The sequence below is a fragment of the Periophthalmus magnuspinnatus genome, chromosome 21 (assembly GCF_009829125.3).
Source record: "Periophthalmus magnuspinnatus isolate fPerMag1 chromosome 21, fPerMag1.2.pri, whole genome shotgun sequence".
In the NCBI taxonomy this organism is placed as follows: Eukaryota; Metazoa; Chordata; class Actinopteri; order Gobiiformes; family Gobiidae; genus Periophthalmus; species Periophthalmus magnuspinnatus.
In genome coordinates, this window is record NC_047146.1 from 19,629,063 (window position 1) to 19,650,485 (window position 21,423).

Below are 21,423 nucleotides of genomic sequence, written 5' to 3' on the forward strand. Positions count from 1 at the left end.
CCGATTTAATCCTGGTTTAGACCTTATTTACACCTGGTTTAGTTTTGGTTTAGTCCTGGTTTAGACCTGGTTTAATTCTGCTGTAGTCCCACTTTAATCCTGCTTCAATCCTGGTCTAGTCCTTGTTTAGTCCTGGTCTAGACCTGCTTCAGTCCTGGTTTGGTCCTGCTTCAGTCTTGCTTTAGTCCTGATTTAGTCCTGCTTTAGTCCTGCTTCAGTTCTGGTTTAGTCCTGGTTTAGTCCTGCTTTACTCCTGCTTCAGTCCTGCTTTAGTCCTGCTTCAGTCCTGGTTTAGTCCTGCTTCTGTCTTGGTTTAGTCCTGCTTCAGTCCTGCTTTAGTCCTGCTTCAGTCCTGGTTTAGTCCTGCTTCAGTCCTGGTTTAGTCCTGCTTCAGTTTTGCTTTAGTCCTGCTTCAGTTTTGCTTTAGTCCTGCTTCAGTTCTGGTTTAGTCCTGGTTTAGTTCTGGTTTAGTCCTGGTTTAGTCCTGCGTCAGTCCTGCTTCAGTCCTGCTTTAGTCCTGGTTTAGTCCTGGGTCAGTCCTGGTTTAGTCCTGCTTTAGTCCTGCTTCAGTCCTGGGTTAGTCCTGGTTCAGTCCTGGTTTAGTCCTGGTTTAGTCCTGGTTCAATCCTGGTCTAGTCCTGCTTCAGTCCTGGTTTAGTCCTGCTTCAGTCCTGGGTTAGTCCTGTTTCAGTCCTGGTTTAGTTCTGCTTCAGTTTTGCTTTAGTCCTGCTTCAGTTTTGCTTTAGTCCTGCTTCAGTCCTGGTTTAGTCCTGGTTCAGTCCTGGTCTAGTCCTGCTTCAATCCTGCTTTAGTCCTGCTTCATCCTGGTTTAGTCCTGCTTCAGTCCTGGGTTAGTCCTCACTTGATTCCAGCTCTTGTGGGATATCTTATGGGTGATGAAAAGTCAAAGTGACTTGTATTTATTATTGATGACGTCACTGCTGACTTGACGTGAGCTGATAAATTTGACTAAGGTTAACCAGCGTTATATGAGAACTCACTCCACTTTAGGGTTCAAATGTTGGGAGTGGTCTTCACAAGCATTCCTCTGCCATGACACGAGGATTTCTATAGGAACTCTGCACTTTTAAGAGAACTAGAGAGAGAGTCAGACCTTCACCATAATACAAATCACTAGCAGTCTCACGTTTATGTAGTTTATGTAGTTTTGCTTGAAGTGCATTTAACGGGTTTTCATGTTTTTCCAATTCTGACATGGTTTGGTGAGATAGTACCTGTGGTCAGTATTTATCATAGTTTTACATCAGTTGCAGTTTGTGGGGAAAAAAGATTGATAAAAAGTACAAAAATACAGGAAGTAGCTGTGAGTTCTAAAACAGAATACCTCAAATCTATTGTCCAAAGTCCAAACAGGAAGTAAACTTTTTCCAATGTATTTGAGCAAAATGTATCTTGTCACAGTACAGATATATCATATAAACAGCTCATGAGGTCAAAATATATCCGCTGTGTACTGTCTGCATCTAATTATAAAGGGTTTTATTGTCTGATAATCAGGAAGTGTGTGTTATCATGCTAGTTGTTATTTTGAGTTTTGCTGTGATCATACACTGTACACATAAATGAACATAGCTAACCTGCTAGCATTCCAAACAGGGTTAGAGTTAGGGTGGGTAAGCATGGACGTGTTTCTAGCTCCTTCGACTCTGGCTGCAATTTACTTTCTATTGAAAAAAGGTTGCACCTCTCTTTGTAAATTATGGTGTCAGGCTCATCAATTTGGTCTTAAAATGTTTGTATTAACCCACTGTAGATGATCCTGGTATTTTTATTTCGTTATTGTGTCCATAAATCAAGATATAAACATTCATGACAGATAAATCAGGTGCCATCTTTCACCAAGGTCGCTCCTGCTAGTGTTAGCAACCAGTTTGATTGATAGCCTTGCTAAGCAGGAAGCAGGTGCTTAGCAACGTTGTCAAGGGGCGTTACCTTCAACAGCCTCACTCCGGATTGGCTCTGTGGTTGCTATGATATTTGTGCTTGGAATACCAAATATGCAAATCGTTTTCCAAATTTGTAACTGCTGGCCTCGATGAGCTTCATTTCACTGGAGCTGAACCCTTTGGGTGACATCTCACTTACTTAGTCCACTTCCTTATATAGTCGATGGCTGTGATGTCAAAACTTCGGTCTGGTCTAGTGGTGGTGTGGAGTTGTGAAAAGTGTTTATAAACTCATCATGGTGAATATTGAGGATGATTGGAATGCATAAAGTAAGTGAGGAATAACTTTGGACCACTGCAAATGAACTAGATCATTTTTTAAGACAGTAAAAATCGGATAGAGTGCCAAAGAATGTTGGGTGGTCTTAACTCATCCGGAGCCCATAGAGATGTGTGCTGCTGTATAAAAGGAATGTTGCTGAACCAGGCTGTAGGCTCTGCCCTTGGTCAGGGTCACTCAGGGGTCAGGGGTCACAGGTGTACTGTAGTCTGGACTGGTAAGGTCAACTCAGTTTTTGTCCATGAACCTCATGCTTATATTATGCGTCGAATTAGGCAGGTTTTCCACTTCCACCAACTGAATAATACACATTTAAGCAATTTCACTTTTCTAAGATTAGCAGCTTTTACACAGAATAAGACCCTATGGACACAGGGAGGGCATCTGACACACAGGGGCATTTCAGAACATGCTTGTAGAGCTGCAAAGTACAGGGTTAGCAGCTTTACACAGAGCCCATGGGAATACTGTAAGACTATGTTGTTAAAAATGTGACAAGAATCTCATCGTGTCATTACAGCCTAATGATTGTCAACTGCCACACATGAGATGAGTCACTGCACAGGCTGCGGGTGTGTGAGGGAGGCCCGCAGTTGACTCACAGGGGGGTCACCAACAGCCGCACCTGCCCGGGGCAAAGGCGCGGGCGAAACCAGCTATATGTGACACACACATGAAAGTGTACAGTTGACTTTCTATTTTTACTATACGACTAAGGCTGTGGTTGGCTTATGTAATGCACTTTTCATTTCATTGATCTGAAGTTGTGAAAAGGACAAAGGACAGGAGGGATACTGGTCAAACCTGGAATTTCACCATTAACGTTAATGAATGTTTGCAATCATGCCAATTATTAGGGAGTCCAGCCGCCAACCGTTAAGTTCCAGTCTAATTTATGACATAATGACATAAGAATAGAGCTCCATCAGTTGTCCTCATGCAATCCCAGCATGCACCTTCAAACCCCATCTGTGTCTGCCGTATCAAATCTCAAGGGAGTTTCAGAGATTGTAGATTATTGTTGTGCATTGGGATGTACACATTATCAGGTGTAGAAGAAAGCCTGAGCTCTTTTCCAGATTGATCCAGATTGATGAGAGAAGTGGATTTCTGCAGCAAAAAGGTGTAGCAGCTAATCAAGCCGTACATTTATTAAGCTATGAATGTATTTTTACATCAATATTGTTCTATTTTTATTTGGTTTTATTTGAATGATTCAACCATTGTCTCATAACTGTATGTTTGTGTATTGTCACGCAGCATTATAATCTATTAATTAGAGAGAGAGAGTAGTTTAGAGAAGCAATCACAAAAACACTGTTCATTTGCTTAACGTTAATTGACTACTTAGGAATGCCAATTATAGAAAATAAAATCACAAACAAGTTAAACCAGTAGTTTGTGTGTTTATTCTATTGACATGAGTCCTTTAGCTGCTGATAGGCAACAACATTTGTACATTAGTTAAAGCAGGTCATGTTTGTGCTATTTTATCATTTATACTGTGAGTATCAGTAAACGTTATAGGTACAGGACTTTATAATAAAGTATTTTTTATTACACATCCCCAGGGACCTTTTTTGATTAATTCAACACTGCCAAAATGGTGTCCCCATCAAATTAGGTCACATGGGTGCAGGAGCTTTATTGACCTTATTCCTCTCTGTACATTTTTTCCTCTAAATGCTCTAAACGACACTTTCTTTGTGGTGGCACTTCTTGTTAATCTGGAATCCCATTCATTTCAATGGAGAACTTGAGAAAGGTTTTCAAATCTAATATAAAGTAGGTTGATTTGTGTAAAATGATCTATGTTCATGTGACCAACAAGTCAACACTGCACCGATTCTCTGGGAGGCTCTATAGTCTGTATAGCACTTATTTGATCTCAAGATTTAGTCCCATGCAAAATACAACCCGAATGATGATGGCGGCGCCCACAGCAACTTCTGGAATAAGTTGAATAGGCCTCATGTTGACCTCCTAGGATCAGTCTTCTTACCCACTTAACATCATAATAATGCCTTATACCTGTAATCTGTTTTATAGTCTTGTTAAAGCCTCTTTGCTGCACTGTAGTCATTAATCATTCACTTTATACTTGGTGGTGGCCTTGAGGCAAGGCTGCCTATCTGCGCCACTCTGACCAGTGCTCATGCACAAACGACTTTCATTCTAGGTGAAATGTCTTGCCTAAGGACACAACGACAGAACTTCTAACGGTCTAAGGAATCGATCCTCGGGTTGGGGGATCACTGCACTAACCACTGAGCCACTTTCACATGTCCTGAATGTGTTACAAAACAAGTAAAGCCTATTATTTCAACTCTCTCCTTCCCTTTTGACTAAGTGCTATGACTTTAGGCACATTTTCTCTCAGTGACCCATATTTTTTGTGTATATTGCTGAGTGGATCTATTGTATTTTGACTTGTACTTAACTTTGTGTTTGAAGAGGAACTGACCACTTCATCGTCACTGTTTGTGTGAGCAAGATTCTAAAACTGTGGACTCTCCCACCATAAACTTACATAGTGCACCTTTAAAGACATTAGAGAGCTCGGGATTGTGACGTCACATAACATAGAATTTTCAGTGGGCCTAATGTTAAACCAATGAGATTTTAAGATGCTAAATACTAGCCTTAGTGCTCATTCAAATGTTTTCTGACATTAGAGAGAGAGAGAGAGAGAGAGAGAGAGAGAGAGAGAGAGAGAGAGAGAGAGAGAGAGAGAGAGAGAGAGAGAGAGAGAGAGAGATACATTTACCAGCAGTGACACAGTAGTTGTTCCACTGCGCTTTTGTTTACTTTTTAACATTGTTTAGCTAATATATATCTATGAGAGTATTGCATGACTGCCACATCCATGGCAGATTTCCATGGTAACAGGCTTTTTTGATTTTCCTTTCCAAAGTTTATATTATCTTTTTAAAGAACCCTAGGGACCTGTTAGGCCCTGACCCCCATGGCTCTAAGCAAGGGAAACAATTTTTTCACTACTGCAGTTCATGACAAAAGCTTTCAAATAACCCTATTAAATATAAATTATAGCATTTTACTATATATATCTTATGCCTGTAACATTTTTGACAATGCAAAAATATGTCTTTGCAAGCTTTCACAATGGAATTTCTCAACAAACTATATTTTTGACATATGAGCAGAAAAATAGATGGGGGAGAGGTTCAGCAGGTTAAAAAAGGTCAGAATGTGCCCTGAACTAATTAAAATATTTGAACTAACGAGCATACCGATGCAAGCAGGCTTAAGCAAAGTCAATATTATCCCAGTAACTGCTCTAAAACACAACATCTCGGTGAGGAGAGGTGGGTAATACCCAGTTACACTTATTTGAGTAACTTTTTAAAGAAGTTTTTTTTTTTTAAAGAACTTTTCTGGCAGCATACTTTTACACTTACTGTGAGTGATATTTGTATTGAAGTAACAGTTTTCTTGAGCAAATGCACCTTTTTTTCCCACTGTGAGTAAGTCTGCAAGTGACAAAAGATTTATGTTGACAGCATGAAATGATTTCGTCAGATATGATTTAGTTTGTCTCATTTTTGTGTCTATCTTCTCATGAACACTTTATAATATCTGTACCAATTGACGCTTTTGAATATCTGTACTAAACTGGTCACTTTATAATACCGGTCACTTTAATAAGTCGTGTTTGCACTGTTGTTCTGATGTTGTTGTATATATCTACCTCTAAAACTATTTTATTTTTAAGCATATCTTTTTTAACTTATATATTATTATTCCATGTTTTATGTTGCACTTTATCACCAAAGAAAGTTCCTAGTTGGTGAGTTGTGTTCACAGACAATGGCAATAAAACTCTTCTGATTCTGATTCTTCTAATCAATCCCAATAGTTACTCTTTAATTTACTCTTACTTGTAGTTTTCCAAAATCCTTTTTTTTTTACTTGAGTACTTTCTTGAACCTCTACTTTGTACTTCTACTTCAGTACTACCACTTTGAAGTAACATTACTCTTGTTGTATATATCTACCTCTAAGACTATTTTATTTTTAAGCATATATTTTTGAACTTATATATTATTATTCCATGTTTTATGTTGCACTTTATCACCAAAGAAAGTTCCTAGTTTGTGAGTTGTGTTCACTGACAATGGCAATAAAAATCTGATTATTTTAATAATAAATATGGAAGTTACTCTTTTGATTTACTCTTAACTGTAGTTTTCCCAAATACTTTTTTTTTTACTTGAGTACTTCCTTGAACCACTACTTTGTACTTCTACTTCAGTAATACCACTTTGAAGTAACATTACTCTTGTTGTATGTATCTACCTCTAAGACTATTTTATTTTTAAGCATATATTTTTTAACTTATATATTATTATTCCATGTTTTATGTTGCACTTTATCACCAAAGAAAGTTCCTAGTTTGTGAGTTGTGTTCACTGACAATGGCAATAAAAATCTGATTATTACTTACTCTTTGATTTACTCTTAACTGTAGTTTTCCCAAATACTTTTTTTTTTTTTACTTGAGTACTTTCTTGAACCACTACTTTGTACTTCTACTTCAGTAATACCACTTTGAAGTAACGTTACTCTTACTCCAGTACACCTTCTGACTCTGGTACCCACCTCTGCCCGTGAGTGAGGAGCATGCCCCAGCCCAGCGCGCCTCCACCGGACCCGCCCCCGTTAATAAAGCCCGCTGCGAGCCTCCTCCAATCCAGACTGAGCTCCAGACCATCCGCGGCACAGCGCACGCAGCTACGCCCGCCTACCAGCGCCTCTCACCGGCTCCAACTGCTCAACACACACCGGGTCCTCCTACCACCTTGCACCTGGACCAGCGCCGCGCAACACCGGTACCTCTGCGACCACCAACCCGCCTCCCGGACACCTCCAAGCGGCTTGCCCCCACCGTCCACAGCCGGTACACCGTGTTCCCATGATGTCATACCTGTGGCTGTTGCTGATAGCCTCCCTGCTGGCGGGAAGCACCAAGGCTCAAGGTAAGCTCGTCAATTAGCACCTAGCATCTGTACGTTAATCACCATATAGCGTCAACTAGCACAGCATTAGCCACTTTTCCCATTTTTTTGTCTGAAAATACCTGTCACCTGTGCGCAGCAAAATTTGAATAATTTGTTATAACACCCCTTGACCAAAATGTCTATCAGTCTGCCCATCATTTTACCATTGGAGCCTTTGTTTTTGTTTTTCTTTTTGTTTTTTACTCATTAAAACACAGCCTCCATTTTGGTGCAAAAATGAGCAAAATCCCATTTGGCCCCAGTTACCAAACCAATTTAAATGGCTGAGGCGCTTTGTATGTGGGAAAATCACATGGGATTTTCCAGTCTAATAGAGTAAATGTCATAACTCCATTACAAATTAAATTATATCGGTTCCTGGAATTTGGTTATCATTGCTTTTCTATTTGAACTGTTCAGATTTGAGTTATTATCTTGTATTTTATCTATGGGGAAATTAAGCTACTTGTTAAAGGCGCTGTAAGTTATTACATAATGACTGGACTAGGACTGTATCTTAAGCAGTCAGATTTAAGATATGTTTAAAAATGCATGTATATTTATTTTTTTCTTGGTCTATTGTACTTGGACTACTGTCATAACTTTCAATGAATAAAGATTGTCTTATCTTATCACATGGCAGATAACGAACAAGTGAGATTAAAAGTAAGGATAGGCCTACAGTTAAACTAAACTTCTAAACTAAGTCGTAACTGCGCCTATTATAAACCTAACTGGACAAAGAAATGCATGTGATATCAGATAGGCTTGTCTCAATGTAAAGGAATGCACATCATACGCCCTTTACATCTATAGACAGCAACTCATAGGATATTCAAATACATATTGCCATTCTTCCCTCATGCTCTCCTATATCTTTTCTCTATATAACCAATTCATCGGTTATATATAGACAATTTTGAGGACTTTTCACCATTCAAAAGATATACTACCGGTATTTAGTTTTAGTTTAGTTACATGGGACTGCCAAGCTTGAGAGTAAATAAGTTCTACATGGACTTAAAAGTAGTTTTTGGTGCAGTGTTGACTTATTGGTGCACATGAACATTGAGCATTTTACACAAATCAACCTACTTTAGACCATATTTTAGTGTCAAAACTCTAATTCGCCAATTCTCCATTGAAATGAATGGGATTCCCGCTTAATCGGAAGTGCTACCACAAAGAAAGTGTGATTTGGAGCATTTCGGGGATAAAGTGGGTGGAGAACGATCAATAACCAAATCTTGGGTTTTGACTTCTTGTTGCATCCCATTCAAAAGATATGAAATTTTGTGTTAAATTGTTCATTGCTATGGCAACAGATGACCTAAACTGTCATTATTCCGAAACCCATAGATAGCTTTTCTCCATATAACCAATTCATGGGTTTTGACTTTCTGTTACTTATATACATAACATATCATATTTTGTTTAAAGTTGTTCATTGCTATGGCAACAGTTCTGTATTTCCATGATTCTGAAACACATAGATACTGCAAACTCACTGACCTGACCATCTCTCAATTTCATACACTACTGACCTTATTCCACCCCGCCCACTTTTCCCTCTAAATCCTCCAAACCAGACTTTCTTTGTGTTGGAACTTCCGGTGAAGCAGGAATCCCATTCATTTCAATGGAGAATTTGAGAAAAGTTTTGCTGCTAAAATGCGTTATAAAGTAGGTTGATTTGTGTAAAACTATGTATGTGCATGTGACCAACAAGCCAACACTGCTCTGATTGTCTGCTTTGTAGTCCGCAAAGAACTTATTTGCTGTCAAGAGCGGCAGTTCCATGTAAAATAATACAACCCGAACCGCGATGGCAGCGCACACGGCAACTTCTGGAATAAGGTCAATGGGTTATTAGGGCTACAAGATTAATCGCAATAGCATCTGAAATGGAATTTACATACAACGCAAATCTAATCACGATTGCATTGCTTGAGTTCCGCCTTCTTCTTCCTGTCAGCCGCAGCCCTGCCCCGCGGCACATGCTATGATTTCAGATGGACAATAAAACTCGCCGGTCTCTGAAAGCAAAAACAAGCGAGGAAGCATGGAAGAAAGGCCGTATTGAGTGGGGAGAGTTAGAGCCGTGTTGTAAAAAGATATTATGAGGCATAGCTGAGACATGAGAACATTCAGAGCGGTGAAAAAGACGGTTGAGGATTGTAATTAAGGAAAAACAAAAAAACGAGCTGCAGTTTGGGAACGCGCTGATCTGGCCCTACCGGTTTGTGTGCACTCTCTCTCTCCATATACTTTTATTACCTGGGCGAGTGGGGTGCTTGTGTAAGAGGAGAAAGGGGAGAGAAAGTACAGTTTAAAGGTGGTCTGTGGAAGTTATTTAACATGCGTTTATTCAGTTTTTTATTGATACTTTCCAGCTCATGTCATTAACATTCCCTGGGGATGTGATGCTAACTGTAGGCTCTGCTCTGTCTGAAGCTCTGTTACACAAGTTAGACTTTAATCTAAGCTTTGTTTTAACAGTCTGACCATGGCTTAGTTGGAACTGCAACAGGTGAGCTGATTTGTGCCGTTAAACAAGTCCCTCTCAAATAACATTAGTCACAGGCTAGCTAGCATCAGCCAACAGTTTTTCACTTAGTCACTCTCACCTTTTTGTTGAAAATCAAACGCCTAAATAGGACCATGAATACTTGTATTGATCACAGGCTCCTGAAAACGTGTTATATAAACCCATTTTGTATTTTTTTTCTTGAGTTTTCTTTTGACAGTGTTTGATAATGTGGTAATTGTGTTTCTGTGGTAACTGCTGAACATTCCACCATAGAGATGCATGCAGAACACCCTCAGCTTGACCTCACTGCAAAGTACCAATTGCTTAAAAATCCCTTGAAACATGCATTCTTACTCTGAGCAGGCTTGCCTCTCCACAGATTTGACCTGTAACTTGACCTAGTGGCACCACCTGCTCCTCTCCATGGAGACAAGCAGATGACAGACCCCACACCAGAAATGTTACATAATGTTCTTTTAAAAATGCACTGAAAAACATGCATTCTTACCCTAAGTGGGAATGCCTTTCCACAGATCTGACCTGTCTTCATGGTAATGGATACATCTAATGTGATACTGTAGAACATTCCAGGCAAAAAGACATGCAGGTGGCAGACCCTCCACCATAAAAGTTGCATAGTGCACCTGTAAAGTATAAGTAAAAGTAGTTTTAAGTTAAAGTTGAGGTAAAAAGTGTGGGTGGAGATACTACTGCCGCCACTACTACTAGAACTACTCCCAGTAACATTAAGAGTACCACTGATGTCAGAACGTACTCTGTGCTGTGACTACTGCTGTGAATTATACTGCAAATACTTCTAGTACTACTGCAACTACAATACTGTTATTTCAATCAGAGAAGTATCGTCAGAAAAGTTGGTTCCTTGTAGTGCTGCATTGGTAGTGTAAAATATAGGTTAAAAACCAAATTATCTCAATGACTATACTTCTTAGAAAGGTACTACTGTCTTGAAACAAAGCCATTGATTTGCTAAAGATGCACTATGTAACTTTTCTAGTTAAGGGGTTTGGTGGTATTGCTTGGCCTAGTAGGTTCTACATTGACCTTTAACGTGGCCTGGTGGCGTCCCTTGCTTTTCTCCTTGGTGATTTTAATGCCATTATTGACAAAACGGTAACATCTCCATGGAAATAAGCAGTTGGCCGACCCACCATCAAAAAAGTTACATAGGAAGTTACAAAGTTATGTAAGAAAATTGGGGCTACTTGAGTAAGAGTTTTAGCTCCATTGTGTTGTAGTGGCATGTACAGTGTTTAGTGCAGGGAGTGTCTATATGTAACTAGATCCATCTCCACTCCAGCTGTAGACAACACCCAACAAGGTCCCGTGTCTGCTCCCCCCGGTCCCAGAGCGAAAGAGAGAGGGGAGGGGTGAGAAGGAGTGAGAGTGAGGGGGGTGAATGTACAGAACATGTGGGAGTGTACAGCAGGCTCATTAGGAGGGAGAGAAGGCGATCAAAGCCGGCCCTGATGTGTACCAGGTGCGCGCGTGTTTACACCTCCGCGGACATTTTAAAGAGCTCCGCCGTGGTTTAATGGTGTTTTAATGATGGGGTGCAGTGTGCGTGCATCGCCTGCAGGGGGAGTAGAGGACAGAAGAAAGCAGGAAGTAATAAGGGTAGGGTCCATAATGTAATTAATGCCATAGCAGTGTTCATTTTGACAAGGGCATGTTAATTAAGCTTAAAGGTCCTATATTATGCAAAATCGACTCGACACATGTTTGAACAATCATTATTAGGCTGTCTACATCTCCAAAAGGTCAGAATGCTCTGTTCCACCTTGTGATGTCATCAAGAGGTAGTTTTAAAGTTACACAGCAATTTTTAGCCCCAATTGAACTGCTTTGCTCAATATTCTAATAACCTTAAGTTGTTGTTTTTTGTTTTAGTTTTTTTTTTAATATTTTAGTTTAACATTTTGTACAGTTTAGATCAGGGGTGTTCATTACGTCGATCGCGATCTACCAGTCGATCGCGAAGGCATTTTGGGTAGATCACGTCCCATCATCCATCCAGTCACATGACTAATATAAGGACAACCAGTCAGAATACACCTGACCGTAGGTCACATCATGGGCGCTGCACACACATAAACAAGCGCGAGTTAGTTTAACCCTATAGCGTCGGATCCTATCGTCGCTGATAGACTCGCGGTTGCGGACTTTCCAGCAGCGTAACTCCGCGCCCAGTCGTGCTCTCATGTAAATTCAAACGGCGTCTCAAAGCGGAGACATGGGGCTATTAAATATTTTACCATCATTACGGTAATCTGCCTCTGTTGTCCCTCGAAGGTGACGAATGAGAGCGCGGGGCTGCGGGGATTTTCACTCATTTATTCGATGTGTAAAAGAAAAAAAATATGGATGGATGTGTAAAATAGAAGTAGTTGTGTGAAAAAATGCAGTAAATTCTTATACTTCGTTTAGCATGATTTTTATGGCTATAAAAAAAAGACAAAACCGTAATCAACATGATTAGCTCTGTTATCGCTTTCAAACGAAAAATGCAATTTTACTCCTGGCTGTCAGAAGCTACTGCCCGAACTATGCATCCCTCACTTCCATTCAGTGCAAGTCAGAGCAGTAATTATGAACATGTAAGAAGTTCAATTGTGTTGTGCAGTATTATCTCATGACGTTGTGCAAAGTACATCAAAATGCACTGTACATGTAAGAATTCATAATACATTTACAAATAAATATATGTTTAACATTTTTGTATTAGGTGGTAGATGTTTCAGACACCATCATTTTAAAAGTGGCTCACATACTGAAAAAGTCTGAGCACCCCTGGTTTAGATTGTCAGTAGAAAGTCACTAATATCTGCTGGTGCAATGAGGAGTGAAGCAGTTTAAATGAGGCTAAAACAATAGCTGAAGCTTCAAAGTCAGGAAAATCTAAATGATTCCAGTGAAGGTGTGTGGAGTTTAAAAACACCACAAGGAACAAGGAGTGTTTTCAGTTTGAGAGAAGAACACAGTCTAAATTTGGGGGATTTGCATGTTAAACAACAGCAACAACAACATTATAACATAGATCCGAAAAGCCCTTTAATTTTCTCTACTAATGCGATTTTTAGTTTCAATTTATATTCTGCCAACACTTTTTATTATATAGTTTTAGCCTAGTTTTGTCGTCGAAAATGTCATGCTAAGTAGTTGACTAAAGCCAAATCAGTTTCAGTCCAAAAATATAACCAAATTTAAACCATGAACCCAAATTGTATGTGATTGCTTCATGGGGCGATGGGACATGTGCAGGCGTGTTCCTTGGACAATGAGTTTGTTTATGGTCTGTTCTGGGGCCTTTTTTTTTCTGGCAGCGGGTAGCAGTGGAGTAGTGAGTTAAGCAATTCCCAATAAACTGGAGAGTAGCTGGTTTGATTGGCTCTAGCATACTGTTGTGTTCTTTCTGAGCACATACAAAAGGCACTCAGAAATAGTGAAGGCTATATAAAGAACTTTGTGCATTTGAATATAATGAATAAAATATGTAGTTGAGTAAACTTTTCTTTGCTGCATAATTCCATATATCTTGCATCATATATTTGATCTTCTGTATGTTTCTAAAAAGTAGAAAATGGTAAACATAAAGAAAACAAACACTGAATGTGTCCAAACGTTTGACTGGTAGTGTATAATAAACTTATAGATGAGATCTGCTTTAGTCTATAAACCCTTAAGCCCATTTCAGCTTTTAATCTTCAAAGCGTCTCTTCTGATCCACTGAGAGACAATTATCGTGGTGTTGACAATTTCCCCACGCTGCATGGAGGCTAATTGACATAAGCGTATGGTTTGTTCAAACAGATTGCAGTGTTATGTCAACACGGCTCTCCTATAGTTTACTTAGCTGTGACGCTCGGTGCCCGGTGTCCTGTCCTGACGTAGGAGTGGAGCTGGTCCCTGTGTTCTGCCCTCACCAGTCAGCGACAGAGCAACAGTAAACAACAGCAGTCCAACCAGGACAGAAGTAAAACTGCTAACCCTGTAGTTCAGAAATGTGATTCTTGTATTAGTTTGTCAGTTCATATTTTAGCCTTTTTGTCAATTTTTCTGGATGCGTTTAAAATGTGAACTTTGAACAGAATCCCATTATTAAAACATAAATCACAATTGTAATAGCAATACTTGTCATAAAAAATTACTGCAAAAATATAGTTGATAAGACCTGACATAAGCCTATCAATTCATCTTTTTTTTACTCACACTTCTCCATTACTCACACATAACATGAATTTGCCTGATTTGGAGGATCTCCATGGTAACTCGGGAGGGGCTTGAGATCGACAAAGTCAATTCTTGGCCAACAAAAACAAAAAAAGGCTTCTTATTTAAGAAAAGAATATGAACTAAGAGAGGTAGGACACACCGTGACACTCCTCCTCACCTGTCTCTTGCTCCTCTCTCATTGACTTGCGAGTCCGTGCTGTTCGTTAGTGTTGGACAAATGAAATGCATAAAATAAACTGTGTTCATTTCCATTCTCTATGTGTAAGTTTAACTGAAAATATACAAAATTGATCAAGTGTAAATTTGAAGAACATTGAAATAAAATGTTATTTTATAATTTTCTCGCGGACCACTAGGGGGCACGGGCAGACCACCATAGTTGGCACTGCTTTAAAGGTACAGTATATAACTTTTTTTGGAGGTGGAAAGTCAACTGCCTGATTCCATGGGGGGAAAAAAAAATACTTTGGGACAATCATTGTGGAGATGGATGTGTTTTATGCCATAATGTGGAATATTATAGCCAAAGGAACAGCACTTCCATAGAAACCAGCAGGAGAAGGACCTCGTCCAGGCCAAATAAGAATCTTCAGTTTAGGAAAAGTTTGTTAGTTCTATATTCAGTGCTTTTATTTTAGTCTGGTTTTTTTTGGCCAAAAAGTTCCATATTATGGCTTCAAAACCTTAAACTTACAGAGGAGGTATTATGCAAAATAGGCTTTTTGGAGCTTTCTGCCATGTTTATAACATTGTTCCCATGCCTGAAGAGGTTTCAGATGTCATCCATGTTTGAGTAATATTATGATCTCTCCCAGGCCCTATTCAAATCTTCCTGAAGGTTTGCGCCAAGATTTGTCCTATGCTCAGCCCACAAGCTTATGTCCCTCATGCTCATGCATTGCAATTTTCTGTAAATGTACAGAAGCAGAATACAAAACGGTACACAACAAGTTCACAAACCTGATGCGATGTGCAGTAGTTTCATTAGCAGTGTGCACGCTGATTGTGTTGCGAAAGCTCCCTGAAGTAGTGACTTGGTGTGGAGAGCAACAGGAGGGGGGTCTCAGAAATGACAGTGAAACTTTTAAAACAAGTTGCATTGTTTTCAGGGTGTATTCAAATTTTTGAAACTATATAAGATATCATGGTAATCTAAATATATTATGTGTTACCAGTTAATACCCCTCTTTAAAATTCACTTGTTGTTATACCAGTTTTAAGTGCATTTCAGTTGGTTTCTTTTAGTTCATTTTGGTGATAACGCTGCACTGTGAAACTTTGCCTCAAACTACAAATTAGCACAATGAAGATGCAGTATCCTAACAACCGTTTTTCCATTATTCCAACTGCAATCAAACCAAACATACTAACCATTATAGCATTAGTCACAAATTGCATGTTTTAAAGCTACACACACTGTTTGTTATGTGAAAGACCAAAGACGCCGGGCTGATCCAGTGGTAGTTTTCCATTATCCCATTTGCTAGCACTGGATCTTGGGCCGGACAAAATGTTGATTATACTCTTGTGATGATAGAGGCATTTTTGTTTATGGAAAGGTCGAGGTTTATCACAGCAAAAGAAAACAAAGTACGAAGCACCTAGACACATGGATAGACAGACTTTGGCATCTAGTATCGTGACAACACTACGTGATGTAAAGGAATAGATTCGATACGCTATACTGATTCCGATACGACAACAGAATGTAATTTTCAACATGAATCATTGTACTTTCTTTCATATTACCTGTGTAATCCCTCAGTTGTCCAGGTAGGTTCCATAATGGTCCAGGGGCATATACAAGTCTGTGGTGTTATAGTTGTTCTGATACAACTCAAGTTCATTCTAAAGCTATTCTTGGTTTATTTCTGTCCTGTGAATCTGACTTTTTTAGTAATACCTGCTCAAATGATCCAGAAAAAACTATGGCCGTTAAACTCTGCCGACATTTTTGGGCCGGTGTGTAAAGCCGATCAACTTCCCCCAAAAATTAGATGATTGGAAATTACTAAAATTCATCCCCAAACTGTTTTACTACAAAGTGTACACGAGAGCTGTGTAGTCACATTTTGACCTCTTCGTTGTAAAATGTTCAAATAAAGGTTTATGCATATTTTTTAGGCAGCTAGTTGGGCCAAACCAAATATTGGCCTTGGCTGATAGCCGATATGCTACAAAGCGCAAATATCAGTGGTCTATCTCTAATGGGAAGCTAAACAAGAATGTTTGATCTCTTCATCTTGAGCAGCAGAACCATCAGCCTCCTTAGCCTCTTCATTTCCTTCTCTTCACAACCAAAGTAGTTACTAAATCTGAATAGTTTAATAAACTATGTCTTTATTCCTTCCATAGGTCATAGTTGTTATAAAGCGGTACCAAAATATGTCTGCTGCTTCCCTTGTTGAGTATACTGTTGTTTGAGCCTGTAACAACCTGGAATCTTGTTTAGCTAGCAGTACAATGCCATTAAAGTATTATGCAAATGATTTACCTGCACAAAAGATCTAAACATAAAACATGTATTTGAATCAGTTCATCAGACATCTTGTGTTCCCTCATATCCTGGTGTATTGTGTTTGACTAGTGAATACCTTTTGTTGACACTTGATAGACACAAGGGATTATGTTTTTAAGCTCAATTTCAAGTCACTGCTTCCATTTAATTAATCCTTTTACATGACAAGCTTGGCATTGGTTAGTCATTTGACTAAAACATAGACTTTGATTTGACTTCCTGGTTAAACATGGCAGCAGATTGACATGTAGAGGAAATTCCATAACTGATCATAATGCGATCATAATTTTAAGTTGCAATGAGTGTTTAAACAGTCAGAAAAATGCCTTCTTTGTGTCTAAATTGTCCCTGCATTATACTTTTCTTTTCAACTTTTGTTTCCACAAACTTGACTTAACTGTAAAACTATCATTAAATATTTACCACCGGTACTGTCCCACCAAACCAAGTCATAATTAGAAAAACATCAAAACCTGTTATTGCTTCAGACAAAGCAATGACATCTCCATAGATACAAGCCGCTTCCTGGACTAGCAAAGTTATATAGTGCACGTTTAAATAAAGTTTTAAAAATAAGGTCAAAACAAGCATTTTTATGATTGTGTAAACATACAGCCAGCTAGCCAGTTTCATTCCTCAGGTTTAATAATCTCAAATATTGGGAGAATGTTTCCATATTGCATTGATATGTGAAAAAACTTAATCTTACCATAAAAGCCATTATTGATATTGGCTTTGATTTATTGTTCATCAAAAAATAAAATCCTAGCTTTATACTTGCATGTACAAGTTCAAAAACGCTGGGAATATTTTAATTTTTTTTAACTTTTGATTTAAAATTTTATCTGAAATCCAAAACCATTCCACAGCATTGGTGTTCAGAAGACTCCCTCCTTCCTGTCTTTACATGGAACTCCCAAGGGAGCCATAGGGAGATGTGTGTGTGCAGTAAACAGCATTTGTGCCCCAGTAACAGACAATAGCCCCACACACAAACACACACACGCACACTCATGTTCACCGGTGTAATGTTACTGGGCTGAACTCACTTCATTTACATGCACTGAGAACTCCAAGTGCACTAACCAACCGAATTCAAAAAGTCTTTGCCCCAAAACCTGTCAGACCACTCTTGTCCCAGTCTACAGCAGATCAGAGAAACAGAAAGGTGTGAATAGGGGGCTACAAGATGTTCATGGTGCGTCTAGTATTTTAGCATTAGCACGAAATCTTTGCAGCTATGATTGCTAATAAAACAGTCTATCATACATATAATCACACTTTTGAGAGAAATTGATAAGCAACATCTCGTTTTCTGACATGAGGAAGTGTGTTACTCACAAGCAAATAAAGTCATTGAAGCTGCATAAGTTTCTGCTTTCATGTTAAAGAAAAAGTATCGTGCTTGTGTCTGCTATATTGTTAGACATCCGTGGATCATTGTTATAATTTGGACATTTCAAATTGCAATATTCATCTAAAAACAAGTCCGTGACTTCCGTGTTAAAAACCTATGGGAGCTGACTTTGCCGTAAACGTCATCTCAACAAAGAGCTGTGTAGCTGTCAGCCCCTCCTATCGATAGCTGCGGATCACACTAGTGAGTAGTGGATTTTTTTCATTTGTATCAAAATGACTATGCGACTCAGCAAAATCCCACACATATCAATTTAAGAAAATAAAGTTGAAGAACAAAGTAAGTACAGAGCAGCAGGCGTATGCGGGTGGCGGTGAAAGCAGCAATATGGTGTCTTGAAAATAAGTGATTAAAGATTGCTCAGACATAAACTAATCACTCCAAATACATCGGCAATGATGTAGGAGCCTTGTTAGGAATGGTCAGGTGTGGATTTTTATGAGACGATGCCAATATCCGATATTGTTCTGTTGTGCCCGATGACTGTTAGTAAGCATTTTAAATTTAAGTTCACAAATTAACTTTTTGCTTTTTGCCATAACAAAATGGGATATTAAGAAACTAAGACAATGCAGAAAAATATTGTTGCCAAATATCTGCCCAACTTTCAATATTGAACTGATACTGATAACGGGGGGGAAACCTTTTACTATCCCAGAAACCATAGTTTGCCATCGCTGCTGATCTAAAACTAGTGAGTAGCCTACACTTCCAAACACATTTAATATTTGCCTGGCTGTTTCTTTCTTTGTGCAGTTGAATGCCTCTCCTAGTCAGCGCCTAATGTAATTTGACTGCGCTGTTACGTACTCGGATACCCCAAGCATGTCACAACTTCTCAAGATGTGTTATTGGGACCTTGAGATTTGAACCACAACACCTCAATCGTAGTTCCCAGCTTTTTGCATTTTGATAAATTGGTTTAAATCAGAATGGGATAATGAAATGAGTGGGATGCACCTAGCAGTCTTACCCTGGTTATAATTCTGCCCTTAGAGATGACAACAGACACTACCAAGTAAACACAGGGTAGGTTACAGATTGTATTCTCTCCCAGCTCTATTTTGTATACTTATATTTATAGTCTAGAACCTGGGGCTTGTATAATGTAACTCCAACTGAGCCTGTACGAACATGTTCAGCCAGTTCTTTAGCAAACTCCCACACAATCAAAGCTGCCTGAATTTACACTAATATGTCACGTTTAATACAGATAGATAAGTCTATTCAACGGGATTGCGATCTTTGTTCACTACTTGCTTGTTTCCATGGAGATGCAATTGCTTTGCCTGGTATGTTCCATAGTTTAGCATTAAACGTTCTATCTTGAATTTATTTTTTAGCAACGGCGTTTTTATAGCTAAGAAGTGCCTTGAAAAACCATGCATTCTTACTGGATGAATGGTTGTCAAAAGTATCAAAAATCAGATCCTAATTGATGGTAAAACGAGTATCTAGATAATAATTTGAGCAATAACTTTGAGCAGGTATCAATACTATAAAGTCCCATTAACAGAAATGAACCTTTCCTGAATAGCTTTAGAGCTCTTGAGCTGTATCAGGACAAGTACAAGTCCATGACAGTACACGCTCATGGACCACTATGGAACCTACCTGGACGACTGAGGAATTACACAGATATAAGGCCATGTGATAATATAAAGGAAAGTGCTAAGATTTAATGTTGAAAGTGTGTGTGAGTGTGAGATAATGGGGAGCGTCATAAAATAGGTCTGGTACAACCTGAAGTTCTATTGATAGGACTAGTGTGAGAACCAATATCACTAACAGTCTAAGACACTTGGACACAGGCCAAACATGTTTGGTATGAGCTGTGCATCCAATCAAGTGGTTCCAGGACACATGCTGTTGCTTAGAAAGATTATTAGTACTAATAGTAACACAATAATGGACACAAGCAACAAGGAAGGCATCCTCCTTTTTGTTTTCATTGAATACAATCTTCCACTGTATGGCATAAAACTTACACATTTTTACATCTTTTTTTTTTTTTTTTTTCCTTTCCCCTACGCTGGCTGTGTGTAAAGGAAATAAATAATATTTTCAGTTTTTGGCTTTAAGTATCAGCCGATCCCCTATATCAACCAATACTAGGGCAAAATATTGACATTGGTATCGTAACTGAAAAAGCTGGATTGGTGCATCCCTAGTTACCGTAAATTTCGGACTATAAACTGCTACTTTTTTCCCCACACTTTGAACCCTGCGGCTTATACAACAGTGCGGCTAATTTATAGATTTTTACTGCCTAACGGCCACTGGGGGGCACTCTAACAGTAAATGCAAAAGTGAGACATGGGGAAAGATTGACAAAACTATGAAAAAAAGCGTGACTTATAATCCGGAAAATACCGTACTTAGTGGTATTTTTCATTTTTTACATACAGTACATTTTATGCAGTACATTTTAGGTATGTAACTTGAGTATACATTTAATGACTCTTTCACAAACACAGACCCTACACATTTAGGCTCAATTCTTCTCTCAAACAGAAAACACTCTGTTCCACCTTGTGATGTCATATGGTAAAACAGGAAGTGCTCCATTGTGTTTTTAAACTCTATACACCTTCACTAAAATCATTTGGATCACTTCAGCCACGGAATTTCCTATCTCTACTAAATAAAAGGTAAAGGTAGCTGTTAACTTCATAGCATCACGAGGTACAGAGCATTTTGAGTTTTGGAGACAGACGTGTGAATGAAACAAAACAGAACTCCAGGTATGTTTTTGATGAGGTAACAACATTCTAACATGGGTTAAAGCTCACAAGAGTCAAATTTACGTAATATTGGACCTTTTAAAACTCCTGGTCCTTTCTGAATCGGAACAAGCTGCGACAGTAAAATTGCAGGCTTGGATTGTTTTGCCATCTTCCGATACATTTCACAATAGCTTGTTGTCATGGCCCCGTCAGCTGTGCTCCCCTTCTGCTCCCATCAGCCCACCTGCCCCAGTGTGCCACCCCTTACATAAGTTTTCACCTGTATGTGTGTGCATTTGTTAGTCATGTACAAACAGGAGGGAGCATAGGAGCTGTTACACGTGACAGCCGCCCCGGGACATACTGTACCAGTGACTACATAGGTTTGACAGGACACCGCGCTGTATTGCAATAGCACCAGGGTGGGACCACTGTGGAAACAAACCTTGTCAAGTTTGTGTTGATTAGCAAAATAAATGACTGTGTATATTATTTTTTTGCATTGTTGCACTAGCAATATATTCATGCTACGGAATGAGCAAACGTGTGCCTGTAAATGTCTCTTTGAGGTTCAAGTATGACACAGAACAGGAATGGATCACAAAATTAACAACAAAAGTGCAGAAATATCACTTTATACTATTGTTTGGGGGATTGCACTAGACATTTCTGTTTCTTTGTGAGGTCAGTTTTAATTATAGAAGATATACTCG

The 21,423-nt window shown here is 39.0% G+C and overlaps 1 protein-coding gene across 1 annotated transcript in view; it reads left to right on the forward strand.

Moving 5' to 3' along the window:
- Positions 1-6,960: 6,960 nt before the first annotated feature.
- si:ch211-39i22.1 (serine-aspartate repeat-containing protein I) overlaps positions 6,961-21,423 on the forward strand; it is a 48,865-nt gene continuing 34,402 nt past the window's right edge. The window contains exon 1 of the mRNA XM_033986466.2: positions 6,961-7,244. Coding sequence (XP_033842357.2) covers positions 7,181-7,244 — 64 coding nt within the window. The 5' untranslated portion in view covers positions 6,961-7,180. The remainder of the gene's footprint in view (positions 7,245-21,423) is intronic.